Raw genomic sequence first — 27304 nt, 5'->3', positions numbered from 1 at the left:
GTGTGGTGTTGACATGAGAAAGGACTTCATCCCTGGATGTGCCCCGCAGTAACCAGACATCCAGATACGGGAAGATGTGGATCCCTTTCTTTCTGAGATATGCCATGATGACAACCATGCATTTGGTAAAAATCCAAGAGGTAGAAGAGAATCCGAAGGGAAGAACCATATACTGGAAATGGAGGTCTGATATGTTGAATCAAAGGAATTTTTAGGGGCTCAGTAAAATTGCTGCATGAAAGTAGGTGTCCTGAATGTCCAAGGCAGCAAACCAGTCATTCAGAGAAAATGTGGAGAAAATAGTCAAAAGAGTGACCATTTGGAACCTCATGTACTTGACATATTTGTTGAGGCTGCAAAGGTTGAGAAAAAATGGTTGCTAACCTTTCTTAACTGTTATTCTTTGAGATATGTTGCTCATGTCTGTACTATGTTAGGTATGCGCGCGCTGCATGCACTGTTGCTGGATTTTTTTACTTTAGTGGTATCCACAGGGCCAGCTCTAGCACCTTCTGGAGTCATGTGCACATGCACCAGTATAAGGGCAGCTGTCGGCCCTGCACCCTCTCAGTTCCTTCTAGTGGGTAGCTCCGACAGAGGGGTAGGAGGGTAGGTCATGGAATGGACATGAGCAACACATCTTGAAGAACAACAGTTACAAAAGATTAATAACTATTATTTTTTCTTCAAGTGCTTGCTCATTCCATTCCATGCTAGGTGACCCATAAGCAGTACCCCAAGGAGGTGGGTTCAGAGTTCATGGACATGCTGACTGTAAAACTGCTTTCCTGAAATGTCATTGTCTTGGGCTTGTGGGTGATGGCACAGTGGGATGTGATGGTATGAACCAATAACCAGGTTGTGCCTCTGCAGTTGTCCTGGATTAGTACCTGTGCGAGAAACACTGCTGACAAAGCCTGGGCTCTTGTGGAATGAGCAATCACAGTGGGCGGAGGCAGGACATTTGCCTGCTCATAGCAAGCCCGAATACAGGTTTTTATCCAGGGTAAGATTCTTTGGGATGACACAGGTACCCTCTCATCCTTTCCACTATTTCTACAGAGTTGCATGGATTTGTGGAAGGGCTTAGGCCTTTTAATATAACAGGTCAGAGCCTGCTTAATGTCCAACATATGAAGCCGACATCCTCAGCAAACTTGTGAGGTTTTGGGATGAAGGCAGGTAGAAAAATGACCTGGCTTTTGTGGAATTGTGACACCACCTTTGGTAGAAAGGCTGGATGGGGGCACAATTGAACCCTGTCCTTGAAGAACTTCATGTAAGGAGGTTCCAACATAAGGGCTTTGCTCTCAGAGACCCATCTGGCTGAGATGATAGCCACCACGAACGCAACCTTCCAGGAGCAAAGCAGTAGGGAGCATGATGCTAACGGCTTGAAGGGAGCCCCCATGAGCTTTGATAGGACCAGATTTAAGTCCCATAGGGATTGGGGGGGAGGGTAGCTTGTGAACCTGAGGATAATGTCTTTCCAGCCCCTTGAGAATCCAGACCGTCATTTCATGAGAGAATACCAATCTGCCATTCACTGGAGGGTAGAAGGCTGAGATAGATGCCAAATGAACTTTAATAGAAGAGAAAGCCAGACCTTGCTGCTTTAAGTGAAGGAGGTAGTCCAAGATAGACTACAGAGAAGATTGGAACAGAGAGAGATTCCGTTTGGAGGCCCAGCAAATGAAATATTTCCCCTTGGCCAAGTAGGTAGTCCTAATGGAGGGTTTTCTTCTACTCAGCAAGGCCTGTTCAATCTGATCCAAGTAGGCCTGTTCCTTGGGGTCCAGCCATGTAGCATCCATACAGTCAGGTGCAGGGAGGCAAGGGTTGGGTGAAGTAACAGGCCATGGTCTTGTGAGATAAAGTCTGGGCAGAGTGGGAACATGAGTGGCACTGCCACCAAGAGGTCCAGGGAATAGAAACCCTGATGCCGGTAATCTGGCAGAACCACCTCCACTGTTCTCAATGTAAGCAGAGAGCGAACCTGCTCAAGGAGCAGTATATTGGGAGAGGGGTCCCCAAAGAAGAATTATGAGGAAGGGTTGGAAGTAGGCATGGAGAAGAACTGTATGGCATAGCCCGATCTGCCGGTGTTTAGGACGCAGCTGGTGGTGGTTACCGAGCCCCAAACACCGTGAAAGTGAGCCAGTCTGTCCCCAAATGAAGGGGCTGGGGGTGGGGGGAAGAGGGGAAGAAGTGATGACTAGAACACTGCTCTGAACCAAGGAGTCAAAATGGGTGCTTGGGGGATACCGGGGAAGAGCGCATGGACTGTCCAAACTTTGAACCCAACTACTTCCTCCTATGGGATCTATGCCCCTTTCTGGAGTAGTCCCGCTGTCTTGAGGAAAGGAAAGGCTGCCCAAACATGAGCTGCAGATGATGCTGTGGTGCAAAAGCAGAGGGTGGTGACTGCCACGATGGCAACATTGGTGGTGTCAGCTATGGGGGACACCGAAGAAGTTCCTGGTGCGAAGGAGGTCCCTTGTTCCAAGTCCAGTACCAGCACCATTTCTACTGAGTCTGAAAAGGAAATATTGGGGTGCAGCACTGACAGACCCACAGGTTCAGTGGCTCTCCCAGCCAACAGAGCTATAAAAGACAAAGCGCCGGCAAAGTTCTGGACCAAGGAAAAGGTTGGGATGGAAAGGCAGAGGAGGCAGCATCGCTCTTCTCAGTACTGGACACAATGGATGCCCTAGGGCTGGAACAAGGGTCAACAGCACAGGGTCTCTCACCTCCTTGTGCAGTGCTGGGGAGCATATGACAGGACCTGCTCTGTCCTGCATACTGGCATTCACCACGGGCTGATGCACTTTCCTTCTGGAGGAGGAAGACAAATCCTCACAGGACCTGGAGTGGCCTTGGTTGGTCTTATGCGACCCTTTCCTCAGCAAACTCCTGAGAACAACTCCTTTGTCTCTTTAGAAATGCACTAGCTCCAAGATGTGAAGTGGCAGCACTCTCCGAACCCAAGGGTGACCTCTGATCTGAAGAAGGCCTTGGTGCCTGAGCAGGCTGCATGGCCTGTTCAAGTAGGTGCTGCTTCAGACAAAGAGCCCTCACCACTTGAGTCCATTTTGTGAACCAATAAACTATATTCAACTAGAAAAAAGGTAGCTAAATAGAGGATTGTGAGATTGAAAACTACATAGAGCTCCGACTCTAGGCATGGGTGGTAAGAAGGAACTGAGGGGGTATAGGAAGTTGCTGCCTCCTATAGCCAGGGGAGGGGCTACGGCCATGAGGCATGAGCACCACCCCCCAGGGGGGGTACTGCTAGACAAATTGTCTGGCTCTCATGGGCTGGATGTGCAGACACCTAAGTAGAATACACAGCTTCAACTACTTGAAGAACACCCTGTGCTCTTCTCTGTGGCTCAGACAATGTCTGTACTACAAAAATGAACCATATTTGACACCCAAATATGGCTTGTCCCAAACTCCTGTCCAGGATTCCTCTCCACCAGTTTCCAAACTAATTGTACTCATGGTGCATAACAGGGACAGCTGAATTCAACCTATGTTGTAGCAAAGTGTACTAGTGGGCTACGTCTACACTTGGAGTTAATGATGTGATTCCCAGCTCTTGTAGGCATATTTGCATTAGCTCTCATCGAGCTAGCACATTAAAAATAATAGTGTAGCCAGGCTAGCATGGACAGCAGCAAGCAGTGAATGGGCTAGCCTTGCTGAGTACATACCCAACGGGTTCAGGCAGGTTTGTACTTGGCATATCTAGCCAGTGCCACTGCTTGCAGCTGCCCTTGCTACCCTGGCTACACTATTTTTAGCATGCTAGCTCAATGACAGCTAACACAAATATGTGTACACTAGCAGGAAATCATACTCCTAGCCTCAAATGTTTCACATACCTTGACTGTACCTGTGTTGTAACTTTACAGAAGCAACACTGCAAACCCTTTCCCTCTGTGCTCCTTTTTACAACTCACACATTGCATAACTGCTGTTGCCCACTGTCTGTTTAATCACTTTCTTCTTGTTATTTCTGCTATTAAAATACTTTGACAGGGTCAATTTAGAAAGAAGATAGGAGCACTGATCCAAGTCACTGCAGCAAAGAAGAAAACTATGTAAATAAGACTATGAATACCATTTGTCTCTGGTGTCTCTTTTACAAACCACTATAGATTAGGACTGAATGGTTATTTCACAAGTCACAGTGATTTGCTTCCGAGACACAGGGAATATAACAGTCATGTGAGTTAAACTGGTAGAACTTACAGTGTAAGGGATTCATTACATAGCCCATGGAACGCATTTGCAGGCACTGAAGTCACATAAGGATTATCTGCAATTTCACTGCAAAAGAAGACAAAAGGCTTAACACTGCAATAAAACATCTGCGTAACAGAACAGACATAGTTTGAAGCTTCCATTGTTAATGATCCTCTGACATACAGCACAATAAAATGCAAAAAAATAGGGTACAGTTCCACAAGTTATATGTTCCAGATGTGCTGGAAGACTAAAATGCTTCAGCCACCTAAAAAGTGTAGGTATCAAGAATACCTGTACCATTAATTGCTTGTATAAAATAGATGGGGTTTATATTATTGGCTAATGTGTGCTCAGCCTGTGTGGTTCTTTTGAATAATAGCACAGCCAAATTGCTCCTTTCACAAGCTAGGGAATTAGCAGATAAGTAAATAACAACAATCACCACAATGTTAACTAATTTATCCCAAGTAAAGTTAAAGATAAGGTTCTAATATTTGTGAAGAATACCATGAAAGAAAAGATCACAAATAGACTAAGCTGTTCAAGATAAAGACTGTCTTCCTATGCTTCTGAACTACACCTAGTACAAAGGAAAGGATGAACAGTTAACCCTGAATTGCACACAATCCTGGCAGCTGGAAAGGACCTCTAGTCACAGGTCATCTAGCCCAACTTCATGGCCCAGTAATTGTCCCACAGCCCACCACATCCCCAAAACCTTTGCAACTACCACTTCCACAGCATTCCTGTCTCAGAGCTAAGTGCTGTTGGGGCAGGGAGGGGAGGAAGGATGAGGGAAAGGATATAGTTTCACCATGACTGGGTTTGAAGGCAGGAGCAAACAGGGTGGTGATACGATGGGGGAGAAGTAAGGGAGCTAATTGTTCCTTCTCTACTTTTCCATGGCTCCCACTGGGTTCCAGCTACCGAAAGATTCTGCAGGTTTTGATTTTCTTCAGCTGGTGGATGGTGTGCTCCAATAGACATCTCCTCATGGCCCACTTGACAGTCATTCCCCATAGGCTGAGAAACCCCTATAGTCCATTCCACTGTATGTGGCAGGATCTGTTTCATTACCCCTTGAGGTGTAAATACACGATACAAGATGCTAAAATTCAACTTTTATCACTACCATCTTCATTCCAAACCTTTTCCATTGGTAATAATTTTCTCACATAATATTTCGGGGCTGAAATTTTCCATGACTGATCTCAGCCCCAAAAGTGATTCTCCCTCTTAATAACTTGTTTAAAATTGGTTCAGCTGGTTTTGCGTTATACCAGCATGGATCTAAAATATGTTTTACCCACAGAGAGGTCTCAATCAGAAAATCTGTGACTCAAAAATGGCTAACAGTAAAAACTGCAAACTTAGCTCAATTTTAGACCTTTCCAAGATCTAAGGTTCAAGCCATGTTTGAAGAAAAGATTTTCAGTCCTTTACAATTATGAATCTTTAAAATTGTGACTCCGGAACACATCCAGTAAAATGTTTCTGTTCTTTATATAGTGTCAATTAAGTGCTATTAGAATCAGAAAACTGACTAAGTAAAAGTGACATCTTTTACTCAACAAATGTACTCCTCATTGTCTTCTCTTCACAGAGAATAAATTATATTTAACATCAATTGTTTCATTTAGCAAGACTATAATATTGAGTTATGCTACAATTGGCAATTCTTTAGAGAAGATGAACCCTGTGTGCTCTTGCTGAATCTGCCTACTTTAAAAAAAATTACACTTTTATTTTAATAAATTCCTGCTAGACCTGCAGAACCAACATAGGTACAGAAGAGTGAGCGGGATTCAATTCCATCTGGTTCATCATCTACAAAATTGTTTACTAAGTTCCAAATACATTTTTTCTTGATGGTAGTGTTGCATGAACCAGAAAGAATATGCTCAGTTCAATATGCAGGGTCGTCAGATGGAAAAAACATCTTTTTACTTCTAATCTGAACAAATTTTATCCAGAGTCTCTGAGAATTATAGACATGGAATCCATGGCATCACTTTTAAAAGTCACTTCTCAAAGTGGACCTTTACTTTCAAATAAAGCATCCCAGAATGCTGGCTACAACCAACAGCACCTTAGCTTACTAAGAGGAATAATTCCAGAAAAGACAGCAGACCTTGGTTTAGGACATCTGCCATCAGAAAAACCTGAGTTAAGGACTGCTGCCATTAGAAGACATGAAACCAAACTGCTTCAGAACAAGGAACTTACAAGTTCCATTACCCTTTCTCCTAGCTTTCTTTGTTTGCTTTTTAAAAACATCTTGTACTTTTTCTAAATTAGAATGTGAATGTGGAGCAACAAGGCTGCATAAAATAAACTTGCACTAAAAATTTCACTCAGAATGTGAACTGAGGCCAAGCTGCTATTTTTATTTATTTATTTAGCGGTTTGCATGTATTCAGTTAACATTTTCCCTTCATGTTTTCCATATCTCCAGCTCTTGCATTTTGTGGGCTCTGGACCAGAAGAACAGAGATAACAATGGAGGGAGACTGTTCTTGCTGGATTGCTAGGATACTTCTTTCAGGTAATTATTTGACACTTCTCTCTAAAGTGGGAATCTCCACTGCAGAATTGTTTGGGACTTGACTGTAGCACTGTTCTAACCAGATCGGCAGGGCAAATACTTACAGTAAAAAGTTCACATCAGCTGAATAGATTTTGGTGAGGTCAGGAAATATCATAATTCCAGTGTTGAAAATTCCACTAAAACAGAGAACAAAACAGAAAAAGAGAAAGAATTAAATTTAATGAATCATTACACAAAAAAAGATGCTGTAGGTTCTGACCATTACACAGAGCTGGATGGAACATGGTTATTTTATACTCTCCACTGATTGTCAACTCACCTATGAACTATTTGTACCCAAATTCAGGGCTATGAAGAACACATCATAAATCAGTGTGGGGTTTTAGGGAGATAATCTGCAAAGTCTTTTCCACTTCTAACTACCAAGACTTTGACATTACGCAGGTTTGAACTAAGCCACTTACTACGTAGCTCCTTTCCTTTATTTGGCAGCATCAGCAATAAAAAAGTTCCATGCCATCTTCTTCCAATTCTCCATGGGAGTGTCAAGAAGCACTTTTAGCAACTGGGTAGAGTTGGGTTGCTAAGGGCACAAACCTACTCCCACTGAAGTCAATAAGAGTGTTGCCATTGACTCCAATGGATGCATGATTAAGCTCTAATATAGCAATAAGACTGTTAATGTCAGGAAGATGTTGAGAAAGTTAGAAAGTCTTTAAGAGGCAAGGTGGAGATTTGGAGCAAACAGAGGGAGTGAGCTTGTGAGGGTAGAAAGAAAAAAGGTGTAGAGAAAAGGGTCAGAGAATAGGAGCTTCAAGTTTTTGGGACAGTATGACAGAGGCACAGACACACAGGAGGGAGAGAAAGTGTGTGTGTGTTCTGAAAGCAAAAAGATGGGTCAACATTCAAAAAGAGATGAAGACAGATAGGGCTCTTGGAGATGAAGAACAGACGGCCCAAATCTCTGTTCCTGCTGACATGTAGTCAGTGCAAGAAAAAGGCAGAATAAATTTGACTGTTGGTCCCATTTGCACCTCCTGGTATTTTGGTCCTTGCCGGGGGCCAGGACCAGCCCCCAGAGTAAATAGGAGAAGTCTCAGAACTAGGGTTGACAACCCTCCCAAATTGGCTGGAATCGGCCTCAATCTCCCGGTGACTATTAAAGGCAATCCAGGAGATTTTAATAGGCTAAAGTCCAGTTAGCAGGGCAAAGGCAGGCTCCCTACCTGCCCTGGATCTGCGCAGGTCCCAGAAGCGGCTGGCACGTCTGGCGCCTAGGCGCAGAGGCAGGCAGGGGGTCTTCACGTACTGCCCCACATCCTGCCCCTAGTGCTGACTCTGCAGCTCCCATTGGAGCCCCCTGACCATTCTTGAGCCTAGAAGCCGGACATGCTGGCCACTTCCAGGAGCTGCCCAAGGTAAGTGACACCCAGATGGAGTCTGTACCCCTCACCCCCTCCCACAGCCCAACCCTCTGCCCCAGCCCTGAGCCCTCTTCTGCACCCAAACTCCCTCCCAGAGCCTGCACCCCACAGCCCCTCCTGCACACCAAACCCCTGCCCCAGCCCAAAGCCCCCTCCCACACTCCAAATCCCTCAGCCCCACCCCCAACCCAGAACCTGCACCCCCTCCTGCACTCCAACCCTCTGCCCAGCCCGGTGAAAGTGAGTGAAGGTGGGGGAGAGCAAGCAACAGAGGTTTGTATTCATTCCCCATCAAAATGCTTTGTTTCAAAGCTTCCCCATGTCTTTAGTTAATGTCGCTTGGTGCCGCCAGGTAACATCCTTAATAAGTAGTTAGTATTTATTTTTGCATGTTTTTTTAACTTCTTCCTCCTATTATTTGCCATTTGTCTTCTGAGAGTGAGAGCTCTGAAGGGCTCACTATGTTTGAAGATCACCGAACCCACTGTAGGCACTACAAAGAATGAAACAACAAGGCAGCCTTTCATTATCCAAAGAGGCTCTAGGAAAGAATCTTTGAATTACATAAACTGTGTGATCTTTAAACTGCGCACACTCTCCCCTTACCCAGCCTATGGAAGGAAAAATATGTCCTACATGTTTTCTTTGCCTGAATTATGTAAACTGCTCCAGATAATAAACTGGAGACAATAAGAACTCTGCCATTCATTGTGGCTAAGATTTGTTGTTCAAGTTCTGCTATGAAGGAAACAGATCTAGTCTTCCAGGTCTGCCCCAACTTTACAGAAATGCAGTTATTTACTTTAGCACTGATCCCTTTGAGAGAGAAAGTAACTACAAGAAAACACTACTCTGAGCTTAAAGGTGACCTGCAATGGAGACAAAATTGTATTTGTGTCCATTTTTATAGCTTTATGGTATATAAACAGAGGCTGGAAATTCATGGTCCCTGCCTTCCTTTGCCCCCAAGCTTCTGCTCAAGATCAAAGATCTACCCTGCTTCTCTTTTATTTTTTATTCTTTTTTTTTTTGAAGACTCTATGGACAAATGGAGAACTCCAGACCCATTTCTGACATAGAACTTACAGCAAATTGGGGCCTAATGATGAACTTGTCAGCTGTAGTTAATGTGCATTATTATATGTAAACATATATATAATTAAAGTAAAAACTGTACATATTTCTGTTGTATCTGTATTGTATCTGTAACAGTGGGCTGGAGAGACTAGGGCCAAGCCAACCCCGCTGATTACAGAATGAGATCTGAGGGGAATCAGGCAATTCCCTGTAAAAAATGGAAGGTGGCTGCAGTAAAGGGGGATCCCAAGTCATGCTGATGGACTCTAGCAAGAGGAAAGAAGATGACTCCTGTAGGATCATTATACCAGGGAGTTTGGAGCATAAAGCCCAGTAAGCAGGAAGCCCCTAGGGAGTAAGAAACCTTACTGTGTTTGGGACTGGATATCAGAGCCTCAGTGAGGGAGAGCTGGGAGATCAGACAGGGATGGAAGAAGAGCCCTGAGGGTGAAAGAAAATGCCAGAGTTAAGTATGGACTTTCTTTGTGTTGTTGGACTTCCATTTGGGACTCTGGGTTCTTGTAAACTGATGCTGGCATTAAACTGGTGCCAGAAGGGGTAGTGTTAACAAAACAAAACCTCTGTGAGTTCTTAAACAGCCCTGAAGAAAGTAAAAATCAGAGGTGAAGAACTTAAAGAGGTACCCCTTGGCCAGCAGGGAGTGCTTAGTAAGCAGCAGTCTTTTTTACAGTATCCCTCTTCTCAATCTTTCCTACAGATTTTGTGGCAACACACTTCCTTTGCTTCACCAGGTTCAGCAGTTCCCTCTCTGATAGTGGGGGTGCCTGGCATAAGTCAGTATCACTCTGGATAGTTTTTATTCCTCACTCAAGTTTTATTTTTAAATATTTTACAAGGTGGGCCTCAGGGTAGACCCAAGAAGTACTCTTCAGCCAAACAAAGAAACAAATTCATAACACAGATTCATAAAACTTCTCAGGAGTGTTGCCTTGTTATGCTGCCTCCACGGAGCCAGTCCTTCCCCAAACAGGCCTTTGGCTTGATTGCTTCCCCTATAGGAAGGAGAGCAGCCTTCTACCCAGAAGAAACCTTTTTCCTGCAGCAGTTTGCCTCTTCTCTCTTCCCCCATCTCCCTCACCAGAAGAGGTGTTTTTAAAGGTCACAGGCAGCCCTTAATTGGATTCACACATAGGTGCCGATGCTGTGGGTGCTCCAAGGCTGTAGCACCCACGGGGCAAAAATGGTGCACGCTGAGCACCCACTGGCAGCCCCCTTATCAGCTATCCCCCACCCCCCAGTGTCTCCCGCCCGCTGGCAGGTCCCATGAATCAGCACTTCCCCTGCTCTCCCCATGCCTTCCACATGCTGCAATCAGCTGTTTTGCGGCATGTAGGAGGCTGGGGAGCGAGGAGCAAGGTCGTGGTGGAAGGGGATGGAACTGGGCAGGAAGAGGTGGGGTGTGAGTGGAGTAGGAGCGGGAAGAGGTGGGACGGGAAGGCATGTAGATGGGGCCTTGGAGAAAGGGGTGGAGTGAGGGCGAGGCCTGGGGAAGAGCCATTGGTCAAGCACCCCCCGATACTTTGGAAAGTCCATACCCATGCACATGTCCTTAATTGACCTGAGGTAACCCCTTTTCAGCTCATGAGAGGAAAAGGGCCTTTACCATTCTGTCACAATTCCTAGAAGGGACTATTTTAATAATCTACATAACACAGCCCACAAAATTTCACTCAGTAATTCATAATCCAATAATTGTGGTGCTACATTTGACTTCATTGATATTACTGGAAGTATAGAACAAGCAGCAAATAAAAGGAATAAAAAGTCCAAACTAAGTTCCCTACCCCTCCTTCGCGGCACCTTTAAAACACTTTTGCAAATACCTTCCCCCCAACCCCCGTAGGTTTCTGGATGAGATGTCAAATAGAGGTCCTGATTAAGTGTGGGTATGTACCTCTTTCAGCAACAGCAGTCCAAGTTTATTCTGGTGTAATTACCATAATGAAAAAGGTAAATATGAAAAATGAATACATTTATTGTAATGAATAATGTACCAAAGAATTAGCTATCCAGGTTCTGGGATGAGGGCTGGGCTTTTGAGGCTAATGAGATCCAGAGTCTTGGCCTAATTCTAGCCTGACCCAACCTCCTACTTCAGAAACAGGACCAAAAGGGCATAAGGCATTCCTGGGTCTCCCCGATAAAACAGCTTGCAGCTCTGTTCTTGCTTGCAGAGCTTATAACTGGCCCCAGTTTAGTTCAATGCTTACATTAAAAGAAAACAGAATAAATTTTCCATCCAGCTCTGAAGGGAAAAAGAAATTGTTACATTGTAGTAGGACATCATCTACACAGAGAATAATCTCTGAAGATTAAGTGCCCAATACTTACAGGTATTTTAACAGTGGGAGGATCTTAAAGGCATCTGGATCTATGTAATGTAGATTTCTAGCATTGCGAATTTCTCTGTTAAAAAACAGATACAAATTAGCATATTAGCAAAAAAATTATGTTTATATTTTAAATTTAAAATAAACAAAACAGCATAACACTAAAGTGAACTTTCAGAGAAACATAACTCCTGTGCTCAGCCCTTGCACTGGACTGGATCCCAGTAATACAACAAACTGACATCACTCAATGGAGGTGAGCATGTTTGGTGTGCACTGTTACATTACAGCATCATCATCTGGATAGATTTGGTTTTGGACACTAATAAGCTTAAGTAATGAGGAGAAAGCACAGGGCTTTGGCTTGTTTGTATGCACACACTGATTTTATCAGGAAAAGTCAATAAAGCTATTGAAATGTGTTTAAGGTTGAATGCAAGTAATGTTCAAAATCAAAGGCAGCTTGGGAGGAGGTTTGCGTGTGTTGGAAGGTTGGGTAATGGACTGAAATTTTTAGTTTTGGATATGGAGAAAAAAAGAGAAAACAAAGATTATAAAATAGGATTTCATTTCATGTGGGGCCATTTTAGGGGCCTGTGAGTGCCAAAGTTTATTTTGTTAACACTCTCAATTAGTTTCCACCTTCTCATTTAAATTTAGTAAATATAATAATAAAAAATAATAAGTATACAGGAAGAAAAATCTCCACTGGGGTAGGACTGGAAGTTTGGACATGATCATTCTATTTTTGGTTCTGTCTGTGACATGCTGTGGCATCCTGCGAAGTTACTTAAACCTTCATACTGTAGTTTACTCCCAGTAAACTGCAAATAAATACTACTACAAAAAACAATGTAGCATTTGTTTTCATATTCAAAGCGCTTTACAAAAATTAAGCCTCATAATCTCTCATGCTGTTACTACCTACATCATAATATAAGAAAGATAGAGTATAAAATACAATTAGTTAAGCAACTGCTTAACTGATTACCTCTTCCACCTTTCTCAGGGTTCTTTTAATTTTGATTGATTAACTAAAGAAAAGGACTTGAGTTGAATTTAGTCTTAGAGTTTTATTAAATATCCTAACAACAGCAACTAAGTGTGCAGGATATAAGACAAAAATAGTATTGGACTATGATTTGGCAAACAGACTAGGAAATTGATTGATATAGCCATTCATTGATATAGATTGCAAGGCCAGAAGGGACCATTGTGATCACCTAATCTGATCTCCTGTATAACAGGCCACAAAACTTGCCCCAAAATATTTCCTAGAGTATATCTTTTAGAAAAACATCCAATCTTGATTTAAAATACGTCAAATTTTCAGAATCAAATCACATAGCTACAACAGAAAATAAAACTTATACCTAATCAGTATCTTGGGAAGATATCTTTGTTTAGAGTTTTGACTAAGAGTCCTCGAGAATAGGGCCTCACTTGTGCTAATTTGTTATTAACACATTAGACGAGAGAGGTGGGGATCCAAAACTAAAGCATAAGACAATTCAGTCACTTACATGCCAATTCACCAAGGTCGTCTTCTCAATGGATCTATAGTAGCCCACCCTTTTTAACCTAGTTCCCCCACAAATTATATTAGATCCAGGATCTAACTCTCCTAAAAAAACTTCAAAAACAGACTTCAACGAGAAACTGAAGAATTGAAATTAATTTGCAAACTGGACACCATTAAATTAGGCTTGAATAAAGACTGGGAGTGGATGGGTCATTACACAACGTAAAAACTATTTTCTTCATGCTAATTTTTCCCCCCACTGTTACTCACACTTTCTTGTCAGCTTTTGGAAATGGGTTATCCTGATTATCACTGAAAAGTTTTTTTCCTCCTGCTGATAATAGCCCACCTTAATTGATTACTCTTGTTATAGTTGGTATGGCAACACCCATTTTTTCATGTTCTCTGTGTATATATATCTTCCTACTGTATTTTCCACTGCATGCATCCAATGAAGTGGGATTTAGCCCATGAAAGCTTATGCTTAAATAAATGTATTAGTCTCTAAGGTGCCACAAGTACTCCTCATTCTTTTTCCTAAATATCTGACATTTATGACAGACTGTACAGCTGACTGCAGTTCACGAAGCTTGTACAGTTGGTCTGTTTTATGTTTTTATGCACCTACAACTTGAACCTAGACACCATGATAGATACATGTACAGTGTTCTAAAATTTTAGTTAACTGTAACTTGTTCAGTTTTAAAGCTCTTTTACAACAACCATGATTGTAATCTGTTACAAAACAGGGACACACATTAACTCTGTGACAATCTTTAAAGCACATACACAAGATGTACATTTCCTTACTAATTAGGAACCTAGTTTCAGGAAATGGTCAATTGATTGATTTGGGTAATCACAGAAGAGAAACTCTGTGTTATTTATCACCAGATCTGAGGGCCTGAGACATTTTTGCCCCACCCTGACCAAGGACTCGGGCTTATTACTGCTGTTGTACTGATATTGCTCAGTCCCTGCCCGAGGGCCTGAGCGCCTGACTCATTGTTGCCCCGCCCTGATCTAGGGCCCCGGCATAACTGTACTTATTTCTGCCTCCACAAGGGCCCCCAGGGAAGACTCCCGCGGCCAAACTAATTCCCCAATACATCAACAGTGTGTAGTGAGGCGGTGTGGTTCCCCACCACCCTAGAGAGATACAAGCCCCGGCTAATCTTTCTACAGGTACCCATTACAGTAGCATGAACTCCCTCTGCTGCCATAGCTGGTGGTGCTGCTATAAAGGGCCCAGCCGACCCTCAGGGTATGTCCATATTGCAATTAAAAACCCACAACTGACCCATACCAGCTGACTTGGGCTCGGGCTGAAGGACTATTTAACTTTGATTTAGATGTTTGGTTCAGGCTGGAGCCCAAGCTCTGGAACCCCACAGGGCCTATACCTTTCCAGGCTCTAAAAGAATCTGATTGTCATATCACTAGAAAAAACATATCCACACAAGGGTGGAAAGCTCATATTGCTACCAGGTGAACCTTGATAAGGAAACGGCTAAGCCTTGTCTCAGGTGCAGCAGATAGTCTAGTATATACTGGATGGACGAGTGCATTGCCAAGACTCCAATCTGACAAACCCAGACATAGAACTGCTTCTATTTTGACAGGTAGGCAGCCCTCGTGAAGAGCTTTCTGCTTCTTAGTAAGATCTGGTGAACTTTGAGCAAGCTTGCTCTCTGGGATTTAGCCTTTGAGCTTCTAGACTATCAGATGAAGGAACTGCACGTTTGAGTGGAGGAGATGACGTAGTTTGGGGGGATCAAATTCAGGTGCAATGGGAAAGAGACTGGAGTAGCTAATGAGAGATCCAGCAGAGTGGAGAACCAATGTTGGCGGGGGCCATGCTGGGGCAATTAATATAGCCCAGGTGTGATCCAGCATGATCTTTAGTAACAGTCTGTGAAAAAGTGGGATTGGGGGAAAAAGCAAAGTAAAACTTTGCTGTCCAGGGTAGCAGGAAGGCATCTGTGATGTAGCCTGGACTGTGGCATTCCAGGGAGCAGAACTGGTGACATTTTCTGCTGGACTTGTTTGCAAATAGGTCTATTTGGGGAATCCCCCACAGCTGGAAAATGCATTTGGCAACTCACTGAAATTAGAACCCATGAAGGTACCATGAGCACAGTGTCCAGATGATGCTGGTTTGGTGAGTACACTGAGGCCAGCTATGTCAGGAGGGGCCTGAGATGCAGCCTCATGTGCTGTACTCCATATGTGCACACGGTCATGTGGCCCAGGAGCTTCAGACAGCTTCAGGCTGTTGTGATTGCATGAATCTTGAAGTCTGTCATGAGAGATTGAACAGACCGGAATGTTGACTCTGAAAGGAATGCTCTGGCCTGGACAGTCCAACACAGCCTTATAAACTCTATCCTCTGTATATGACAAATGGTAGACTTGTCTGTATTGAACAGTAGGCCTAGAGCTTTGAAAGTTGACAGAATGAACTGAACATTGGATATAAACTGAGCTTTAGACCAGCCCTTGACAAACCATCCAGGTAAGGGTAGACCTGCATTCCTAGTCTCTTCAGGAATGCTGGCATCAGGGCCATACCTTTTTGTGAACACCCCATGAACTGCAGACAGGCCAAACAGAAGCACTGTGAACTGGTGCTTCACTATGAACCTGATACACATTCTGTGACCTTGGTATATCAACATATGAAAGCAGGAGGCTCTAAAATCCAGGGCAACATGAGAATTCTCCAGGATCCAGTGAGGGAATAATGGATGCCAGGGTGACGATGCAAAATTTTATCTTTTTGAGATAGTTGTTGAGCTGATATAGGTCTAAAATAGCTCTGAGGAAATAATGGGAATAGAAGCACTTCCCTCAGATTCTGTGGAACCTCCTCTATGGCTTCCACATGAAGGAGAGACTGAACCTCTTGGACCAGAAGCTCTTCATGAGAGAAGTCCTTGAAGAGGGACAGGGAGAAAGGGGAGAAATAAACTGGAAGATGTAAACAAAAAACCAAATACTGTACTGTGCCTGTATTGCATCTTAAAGATAGGCACATCTGGGTTGCCTGTCCCAACACCAGAGTTATGGACTGACCAATCAACCAGACACCCTGTGAAACCGGAAGTAACCAATCAGGCAGTAGCAGAGAAAAAACAAAACAAACAAACAAAAAAGCAAATACTGTACTGTGCATGTACTGCATCTTAAAGATAGGCACATCTGGGTTGCCTGTCCCAACACCAGAGTTATGGACTGACCAATCAACCAGACACCCTGTGAAACCGGAAGTAACCAATCAGGCAGTAGCAGAGAAAAAACAAAACAAACAAACAAAAAAGCAAATACTGTACTGTGCATGTACTGCATCTTAAAGATAGGCACATCTGGATTGCCTGTCCCAACTCCTGCACCCCCACACGCGGGGCAGCCACTTACAGCAAGATGCTGGGGCTGCTAGCTCAAGACAGCTGGATCCAGCAGAGCAGGAGCAGTGCTGGGGTCTGCACTGCTTTCACCCCTTCCCTCCACTCCCATCAGGAGGGGGATGCCCTGCTTTTACCCCCCACCTCTGGCTGGGAAGGTGATGCCCTGTTTTTTACCACCACCTTACGGACAACTTCCATTCCCAAGGTGTCCATAACTCTGAGGTTCTACTGTAGTTTAAAGAGTAGAGAGATCATGTACATAAAAACTGGACAGTCTTCTATGAAATGGCTCCTTTTCAAAATGTTACAGTAATTTCAACCAGCTTTTAAATATACTATGATAAACACCATCCAATGTTATTTTAGCACTAATACTTAAAAAACATTATATAAATGCAGAACATAAAATAAACACATAGCACAAAGGATGCACTTATACCTTGACTAATCTTGCACTTTGGAGAGTAATTAAACAAAAAACAACAGCTGTAACTAGCATTAACAAATCTGAGGACTTCTGGAGGGAATTCAGGAAAACAATCACATTTATAAACAGCCTTCCATTAGATCACATGAAAGTGCCTAATTCTCCAGCTGCTTTTCTCCCTGCAGTAGATGCAGCTGACACCTTAATCCAGACTAAAAACTTAGAACGTTCATTGTTAAACAAATATTGTGTATGTGATCTACATTCTATGGGAGAGCTATTTACATTTAAGGGCTTATATTGAGGAGAGTTAAATAATCTTTGTGTCAGAAATCAAAACTGAAAAAGGAATCTTCTTCCTATTTGCTACTTCATAGAAGCCAATAAAGAACAGTAACGCCCAGGACTGGCAGTGACTTGACAGCAGCAGCAATGAAAACCCTCAATTTCTCCTTCAAGCTTCCTTTTTCAGCTACGCTCAACTCAGGGAAACAATGGAAATCCCACTGAATCATGTAAAATGGGACTAGACAAAGCACTGGAAAATTATACACTGTATGGAAAATCTTGCCATGGCCAAGGAGATGAAGGTGGTCAAGATGGTGCAACAAGATCTTATCTGCTAACCACAATTCAATCAAGTGGATAACTTCTATCTGTGGTGACTGGTGTTGACAGCCCTATTCACAGCTTAAAAAATATTCTGCCTGTAAACATTGCTATTAAAGTGCATTAGTATTAAGAAAAAACTAACAACCACGGAATGGGAGTGCGGAAGATAGAAAAACAAAGACAGAAAAACAGATGCTGTCTGCAGGGGGATGAATTTTATATTAACTGAAGATAGCAAAACCTTTTAAGGAAGCTGTACCACTATTTTGGCAGAGTGACTCATGGGATACTGCACTAAACTGGAGACCTGAATTCTATTCTCAGCTCTGTCACTGGCTTGTGGGTGACCTTGATGTCACATCCCTCCCTCATGCCTCAGTTTACCCATCTGTTAAATGGGTACTGCTGGTGGCAAAACAAGAATTTTGTTTTGGAAAGAAATTGAGGTTTGAAATTTGTTTTTGTTCTGCATCTGAACAAAAATGAGACCTTTTAAAGATTTTCATTAAAAAAATGAGATACCCACCACAGAATAGCTAATAGCCCAGTGGTTAGGGTACTCACCTGGTTAACTGCAGAGACCTAAACCTAAGTCACCCACATCACACCCAAGTGCCCTAACCTCCAGGCTATAGTGCCAAGCCCTCACACAATCTCTTCTGCTTGAGGCTGTTGCATTTTGTGTAAATAATTAAATATTCATTGGATCAGAGAGAGAGAGAGAGACTCCATAGCCAGGTGTTTAATGAATTCGCCTGGGATGTGGGAGACCAAGCTTCAAGTCCCTACTCTGCCTGATTCAGAGCAGATATTCAAATCTTTGTCTCCCACATTTTAGATGAGTTCACCAACCACAGGGTTATTGCCTATTCTGGAGCAAGTCTCACTCTGTCATTTTGACAAGAAATTTCATCCTGGACCTGGGAAATCTTCCTCTCAAAAACAATACGTTTCTGCAAAAATTTTCAACTTTGACATATATGCATTTTCCAAAAAATGCACCATTAGCTGAAAAATACTCAACTAGCTCTGAAAAAGTGGATAATGATACTAACTGCTTTTGTAAAATCCTTTGAGATCTAGGGGTGAAAAGCACTATAAGAGCTTGGAGCATGAGCTTTCGTGGGTGAATACCCACTTTGTCGGTATGCAGGCATCCGACAAAGTGGGTATTCACCCATGAAAGCTCATGCTCCAATATGTTTCTTAGTCTATAAGGTGCCCCAGAACTCTTTTCCGCTTTTACAGATGCAGACTAACATGGCTACCCCTCTGATATAAGAGCTTATAATTAACAGTTACTCATGCTTGCAAGGATAACACAGGATCTTACCTAACTTGTGAAAGAAAAATAAGAAATGTGTGACCGTGGTGCTGTAGTGGCAAACTGCAAAGAATAGGACAAATGATACCCAAAAATGTATGTTTTATTCAATAATTAGATTTCACTAAGGCCTGGTCTACACTACGACCTTAGGTCAAATTTAGCAGCATTACCTCTATTTAAGCCTGGACCCGTCCGCACGACGGGCTCTTTAAATTGATTTCTTTACTCCACCTCTGACGAGGAGTAGTGCTGAAATCAGCCTTGCCAGGTTGAATTTGGGGTAGTGTGGATGCAATTTGATGGTATTGGCCTCCAGGAGCTATCCCAGAGTGCTCCATTGTGACCGCACTGGACAGCGCTCTCAACTCAGATGCACTGGCCAGGTAGACAGGAAAAGGCCCGCGAACTTTTGAATTTCATTTCCTATTTGGCCATCGTGGTGAGCTGATCAGCACAGGTGACCATGCAGAGCTCATGCAGAGCTCATCAGCATGATATGCACATTGCCGGGGCACACTGCCCGGCTCGTACTTTGTGAGAAGTCTATGTCCATGTCTATGTCCTCATTACTTGTCAGCATGCTGCTGTCACCTCCTCACCTGGTTTTGCTATTGCAGCTTCTGGTTCTGTGCTGAAAAAAGGCGTGAAACAATTGTCTGCGGTTGCTTTGATGAAGGGAGAGGCGACCAATGACATAGCTTACAGGGAATTAAAATCAACAAAAGGGGTGGCTTTGCCTCATTACTGCACAAGGTGGGTAACCCTCTCTTCTTCTTTGAGCGCTGTTTCTGTGGGTGCTCCATGTCAGATGAATGTAGAGTGCGGGCTGTGGAACGTACTGGCCGCCGCTTCCAGCAGATGAATGTAGAGCAGTGTCCCCAATTCCACTTGGTCTATTTCTCTGCCTACTACACTCGTACGGTCCGGAATAAGGAAGATTATACTATGTGTCCCTGGCATGGTGGTAAGGTTGGTAGCATTTTCTCTTAGTGGGTGGTGTTTAGATGCTCAGTCTGCAAAGAGATGCCTGAGAGCCCTTCATGTAATGGAGAACCTTATCGGTTTTTGATTAAAACAATTAATCTTTGTCAAAAGGAAGGTCTTCTACCTTCATTTGCAGCTCTTTCAGAATACTGGTCAACAGGAGCAAGGAGGCTCTGCACATCATGATAGTCCTAGCTGTGGTGTGAGCTGCTGTATCGGCCATGTCCAGGGAAGCCTGTATAGTAGTCCTAGCAACTAGTTGCCCTTCAGTGAGCACAGTCTTAAATTGTGCTCTCATCTTCAGGAAGGTCAGACGTAAACTCAAAGTGCTTCCTGTAATTGTCCGGTTGGTATTCTAAAAGACCTGCAAATTAAGGTGGAGGATCTTTTCTTTGACAAAGATAAATTGGTTCGCTGCCTTGATCACTAGTGAGTTTGGTTTTGGATGGGAAAAAAGAAAGTCCATTCCCTTGGCTGGCATATATTATTTTCTGTCAGCCCATTTGCATGTTGGAGGGATGATGGCTGGCATCTGCCACTCTGTTTCCGCAGGTTCAAGGATTGCATCATTTATGGGCAGAGCAATTTTGGAGGATAAGGAAGATTGCAAAATTTGTAGCAACTTGGGTTGACTTTCCTGGACCTCCTCTAGGTGAATGTCCTGGCTAAGTGCTACATGTTTAAAAAGTTCCTGAAATTGTCTGAAGTCACAGGATATCAGGATTGGAAGGGACCTCAGGAGATCACCTAGTCCAACCCCCTGCTCAAAGTAGGATCAATCCCCAGACAGATTTTTGCCCCAAACCCTAAATTGACCCCCCTCAAGGACTGAACTCACAACCCTGGGTTTAGCAGGCCAATATTTAAACCACTGAACTATCCCTCCCCTCCACATCTACTAGTGTAGGTGAAGGTGGCATGATGGCCTCATCGGAGGAAAGAGAGTTGTGTGTTGGCCACACATCCTCAGGACTTATTTCTTCTTCTAGATCCTCCATCATCTCCTCTGGGACTACCGATGTTGTAGCCACTGCAGATAAAGCGTGACACTGAAGTTCACCTCTGGTTGGTGATGAGGTTCATGCATTTGTATGCTGCCCACGGGTCTCACGTGGCCACTGCATGGGAAATGCCATGTGGGGACACACCCATGGTTATCCATACTACTGGTAAGGTGGTTGTGCATGTTGGCCTTTGGGTCTCAGTGTACCCCAGCAAGTCTGGGTTGAGTCATGCGGGAGCATTGTGGGGAGAAGACTCCTTCCTCCTGGTCCTCATTATCACTGTTGCTGGACATTGGAAGCACTGTGGGAAACGTATGCTGTGTAAGACGCTCCTTGCAGGTGATCAGTTGGCGCCGAGAAGTGATTGGGGCACCGATACAACGGTAATATATTTCTGATGGAGCAATTGTTGTAGTGGTGGTGGATATGGTGCTGATGGTTTAGTTGTGGCAGAAAGGTGCACAGCCATCTTGTGGCTGGATTTTGTCGGGGCCAGTGGGCCCATCACGGTGCTGTCAGTCGGTGCCAGTCGAGGGGTCAGTGCTGAGCAAGGCAGCATCACTGGTGGCTGCATGGTCAGTGCCATATCCATTGCAGGTGCCAGTATGGTTGGCACCCATGGAGGAGACATGGCTTTGTCTATGTCTCGACTCCTTGCCCTTCGCTTTGGATTCATTGGCATGGCTGGTGCTGGGTATCGGGGGAGTTATATGTACTGGCTCTCAAGGTTGTCTGCACCAATGGTAACAACCTCGCAGGGCACTGTTTCTTTATGTGGATCCCACTGAGAGGTCGAAGCTTGCTTCTTCTTTTCGTAAGAGAACATAAGAACATAAGAACGTCTGTACTGGGTCAGACCAAAGGTCCATCTAGCCCAGTATCCTGTCTACCGACAGTGGCCAATGCCAGGTGCCCCAGAGGGAGTGGATCTAACAGGCAATGATCAAGTGATCTTTCTCCTGCCATCCATCTCCATCCTCTGACAAACAGGGGCTAGGGACACCATTTCTTACCCATCCTGGCTAATAGCCATTAATGGACTTAACCACCATGAATTTATCCAGAGAATGGAAACGTGCTTTTGGTCGGTTCAGACTGGATTGGTGAGCACTTAAAGGAAGGCTTCTGTTGGTTCTTTTCTGACCCTGGTTGGAATGATTTCTCCATGACGATCATTTTGAGGCAGAGATCCCAGTCACGCCGGACTCTCGCTTTCAAGATGTCACAATGAATGCAGTTCTGTTGTATGGGTGTTTCTCTCGGGCATCTCACGCAGAGTGAGTGCCCCTGGGACTGCAGCATCACTTCTCAGTAGGAGCCGCATCTCTTAAAGCCAGAGGAGCCTCGCATGTCCAAGGGAACGGGGAAGCAGAGAAAACTTTTGTGGGTGGTGTTTCAAAAGGAGCAGGAAACTGGAGAAAGAAAAACTATTATTTTTTTTAACAACTAATCCTAACTAATAACTACAACAAACCTATTTAACAACTAAATTTCTATTTTTTTCTATCTAGAGGGGAAGAAGCTATCGCACTGCCCTGAGCTCCATCTTCAGCCGAAGACGGTTGAGAAGGAACCAAGAGGGTTGGGCCGTGTGTGCGCTAAACAAGACTCTAATGGTGCAGCGAGACAGCTACTGTACACATGTGGTCTGACCAAGCGCTGCTACCGAAAATCTCCAATCAGTGGCACTGGGACGCACCATCACCTGAAGTGGAGCACCCACAGGGACAGCACTCGAAGAAGAAGCAGGAAACACCATACAGTGAGCTTTGTTTACAAAAAGACAAGTACGGGTCACAGAAAAGAAAAATAAAGTGAAGCAATGCAAACAACAAGCAAACAAAAACAAGGAATAGAAATATATAGCTCCATGCAACAGATGTGGGAAAGGAGTACAGCAGGAAAATGCTGTGAGGCACAGAGAAGATCATAGAATCATAGAATATTAGGGTTGGAAGGGACCTCAGGAGATCATCTAGTCCAAACCCCTTGCTCAAAGCAGGATCAATCCCCTGACAGATTTTTGCCCCAGAACCCAAGATGAGGGTAGAGAATGGAGGAGGACGAAACAGAGAGAGAAGTGGTAGTTAAACATTAAGCACCATATATGAGAGAATTAGAATGTAAACATATTGAAAGACTCTGTTATTCTACACATTTCTCAAGGAAGTAAACTTATTTTACCACTGTACTTACATATGAGTGACTTTACTTAAATTGTAGAAGGAATGGGCCTCCAGCCTTTGTAACGTAGCATCTATGGAGATATAGCTAAACATCAGGAAAACAGAAAAAGAAACATGTCACACAGAAAGACAGGTTGTAAGCAATGACCACTGCTCATCGTGCTTGTTTTATTGTTCCTTCCCATTCTCTTCAGCCCCCAGTTTGTTTTGCCTTGAGGAAATGTCATAAATATTTGTACAATGCCAGGCACAAGTGCCTGATTCTGACTAGACCCCAAATACACACAATGTACAGTTAAATCAGAAAGACACGAAGAAAACATCAGAGAAGCAACTGGAGCTCACTTTGTTGAGGGTACTAAGCCCCAGTTCAGGTTCTTTCCCCCAATTCCACTTGGCCTGGAGCAGTGAACCGCAGCCAGTGGGAGCTGCGATCGGCCAAACCTGTGGATAGGGTAGGGAAACAAACTGGCCCGGCTTGCCAGGGGCTTTCCCTACACAAGCAGCGTCCTAAGTTTGGGAAACACTGGGGTAGGGAAACAAAGATGGCCTGTGGGCTGTGACTGCAACAACCCCTCTTAAATTACATAGTAAGCAGACCATAAAGACAGCCTACACTCAGAACAGCATTGAATAAATTGAATTGAATAAACTGAAAATAAATCTTTCTCGCGTGAATTTAACAGAATTTTTAATTCCACTTTTTTCCCCACAATGACAGTCACAGGTGATATGATAAGAAGGCAATGTGCTCCAGTGGCAGGTTACTAAATTGGAAGCATGGAGTCCTGGATTTTGTTCTCATTTCTGCATCTGACTTCCTAATGGGTGATCTTGCAAGTCACTTTTCTTTATACCTCCATTTCCCCCTCTGTAGGTAATTGTAATGCTTTGTAAATGCTTTCAGATGTATGAATAAAAAGTGCACCATAAAAAATAGGTATTATTAAATCCCAGGGTGAATTTGTGTTATTTCCACCTATTTCTCTGACTACACCCCTGGAAATACTAAACCGTTGTAAATGTGCAAAGAGAGAATATAGGGGTTTAAATTTATTTTTATTTAATTATTCCAATCACATTATTCTCTTAACTATTAACTGAATGGATTCATTTTAAAATAGCATGTGCATTATAATATTTTCTTACTCTTAAAAATGTTGCTAGAAACAGTAACTTTTGAAGCCACTTTATTTTGTTGCATGTGTCACAGTTCAGGGCAACTGCACCTATATTCCCACTCAGGGGTCCCCAACAGCAACCACTCTAGGCTCCTGGCTTCTCAGGCATCACCTCATTTGGGTGAAGACCCATGTCTTTCTTCCTCCTGACCAGAGTTTTTTCTCCCCAGGCTTCACAGTTCCGCATTTACACTATGACATTACCAGCAAACCAGCCTGCTTAAACAGGCTGGTGTCTATACTTTCGCTCACTCTGTAATAGCCAGCAGTCACAAGTTTCCACACAGCTCTTTATAAGTGAGAACATTTATTCTTAAGCTGAAAGTATTATAGAGAAGACAATAAAAGAACCTTACACACATGCAAATAAGCTTATCAGAGATCACCCCCAACTCCAACCAGGGCTCTGGTAGGAGTCAGTCCTTCAAACCCCACCAAAGGAGTTTTTCTGTACTTAAAAGTTCATAACAGCTTTACCTCAGAACAAGCATGCTAAGGGGGCAGATCAGCCTGTTTCTCGAATCAGTTTGGGCCTTTTTTCTCCAATCTTTGACAACAGTCAATCAGTAAACAATCACCTTTTTTGGGGGGGAGTTAGCTTTACAGGCTCGGTTTTTACATAATCAGGGGTGGGAATTTGTATTCACATCCCTGAGATTCCCCAGGAAAACACTTTATACTGTTTGTCCCAAAAGTTCATTCTCCTCTGGCACACTGATGAGTGTAGTCCTTTGAAGTTCATAACACTTCCCATGATTCACATCCCATCTTCCACCCTAGAGAAGTTACATGCAATTACAGCCCACAATAATATATAACTTCTGCATTTACAGAGGGGGCAAAAACCTAACTGGTTTCAAGACTGAGCTTGGTAAGTCTGTGGACGGGATAGTATAATGAGACTGCCTACAATGGCAGGTAGCCGTCCTGCAACTACTAGCGGAAAATATCTCCAATGGTTGGTGATGGGACACTAGATGGGGAGGGCTCTAAGTTACTACAGATAATTCTTTCCCAGGTTTCTGGCTGGCAGGTCTTGCCCACATGCCCAGGGTGTAACTGATCACCATTTGGGGTTGGGAAGGAATCTTTTCCCTAGGTCAGATTACCAGAGACCCAGGGGGGTTTTTTTTGGTTTTTTTTTTTTGCCTTCTTCTGAAGCATGGGGCATGGGTCACTTGCAGATTTAAACTAGTGTAAATGGTGGAGTATCTGTGACTTGAAATCTTTAAATCATAATTTGAGGATGTCAGAACCTGAGCCAGGAGTTAGGGGTTTATTTACAGGAATGAGTGGATGAGGTTCTGTGGCTTACAATGTGCAGGTGGTCAGACTAGATGATCATGATGATCCTTTCTGGCCTTAAAGTCTATGAGTCTATGAGTAATACAATGTACTTAAACTTAATTCAACAAGGTTTTTAAAGGAAATATCTGTCACAATATGGTCAAAATAAAATATAAAAATCAAACCATGAGTTAAGACAAAAAATTAAAACATATCTGCATATAGCTTTTTTCAAACTGTGTTTTATATGAGTAGTTAGAAAAATGTGTTAAAGCCTTGTTTCAGTCACCGTCTCAAACATCAACTGCTGAGCCTTGGATTTTGAAATGCTTTACATGGCTGAGCCTCTCCCAGTTGACTGCACTGTATTTTTAGTAGGTTGGACAGCACCAAATAGAAAGTGAACATAACTAGTGGTAATAGGGTCAGCCACCTTCTCAGCACCCCCTTGTGGTCTGAGGTCACTCTACAGTGGCCCAGTCTCCCTACTTTTCAGAGTTCTCTTAATCAGACTATGAAAACAAACTCTCCATCAAGTCCATGTTCCCAGTCTTTCCTGCTTAGGATGACCAGATAGCAAGTGTAAAAGATCAGGACAGGCAGTGGGGAGTAATAGGCTGGTGTTGTTGGGGACTGCAACTTCTTTCTGTTAGATTCCTACATGGAGAACTCAAGGCAAGCCTCTGGAATTCTTATGAGAGGAATCTTGGGTCTTCCTCCTAGATGTCCTTGAAGTACAACTTGGAGACAGTTGAGGTAGCTGACTTGTTCAAAGACTGGCATACATAGAAGGTCTCCTGGCCTGGATCAGAGACTGGGCACAACAAGCTCACCATCATGAGGATCCAAAGTTTGATCTCCCTGTTTTTTCTGGCTCCAGATTTTAATGCCAGACAGAAATTGCACTTTTGGGTTATATGAGTTTCCCTCAGGCAACGAATGCACTGGGAGCATCCGTCACTTACTAGGATTGCCTCCTTGTATAAGTGGCAACATTTAAAACCAGGAGAACCAGGCATGCCCTTCCAGTAATGTAAAGCTCCCAGGAGGAGAGAAACAATCTAACAGGTAACAGTCCTCACAGCTAAGAAAGATAACATATACAATATTTTTTGCAAAAAAAAGGGGTTTTTTTAACTACTACTACTACTACTACTACTAGAACTACCTAACTGCCACTAGTAGTTCTTACAGTAGTTAATTATAGTTATGGGGGCACAACTGAGGTAAAAACTCAACACAGATTACTGAGACTGAGGCAGTTGAGAAGGATCTAAGACCCGTTCACGTGTGCAGTGGTATATAATGTAAAAAACTCATGGTGATCAGTGGAGGTCCCAGATGACTAGAAAAAGGCTAATGTAGTGTCCATCTTTAAAAAAGGGAAGGAAGAGGAAGGGCAAGTCATGCCTGACCAACCTGATTGCCTTCTCTGATGAGATAACTGGTTCTGTGGATGAGGGGAAAGCAGTGGATGTGTTATTCCTTGACTTTAGCAAAGCTTTTGATACGGTCTCCCACAGTATTCTTCCCAGCAAGTTAAAGAAGTATGGGCTGAATGAATGGACAATAAGGTGGATAGAAAGCTGGCTAGATCACTGGGGTCAACAGGTAGTGATCAATGGTTCCATGTCTAGTTGGCAGCTGGTATCAAACAGAGTGCCCCAAGGGGGGTTGGTTCTGGGACCAGTTTTGTTCAATATCTTCATTAAT

The 27304-nt window shown here is 43.5% G+C and overlaps 1 protein-coding gene across 1 annotated transcript in view; it reads right to left on the bottom strand.

Moving 5' to 3' along the window:
- The window catches only part of TSHR (thyroid stimulating hormone receptor), a 215691-nt gene that overhangs the window by 66573 nt on the left and 121814 nt on the right, over positions 1-27304 (bottom strand). The window contains exons 3-6 of the mRNA XM_075065858.1: positions 23134-23208; positions 11656-11730; positions 6904-6978; positions 4258-4335 (exon numbers count right to left, since the gene is read on the bottom strand). Coding sequence (XP_074921959.1) covers positions 4258-4335; positions 6904-6978; positions 11656-11730; positions 23134-23208 — 303 coding nt within the window. The remainder of the gene's footprint in view (positions 1-4257; positions 4336-6903; positions 6979-11655; positions 11731-23133; positions 23209-27304) is intronic.

The sequence above is a fragment of the Chelonoidis abingdonii genome, chromosome 4 (assembly GCF_003597395.2).
Source record: "Chelonoidis abingdonii isolate Lonesome George chromosome 4, CheloAbing_2.0, whole genome shotgun sequence".
Lineage (NCBI taxonomy): Eukaryota > Metazoa > Chordata > Testudines > Testudinidae > Chelonoidis > Chelonoidis abingdonii.
The sequence above is the reverse complement of the archived record's forward strand: the minus strand, read 5'-3'. Positions and strand labels throughout refer to the sequence as shown.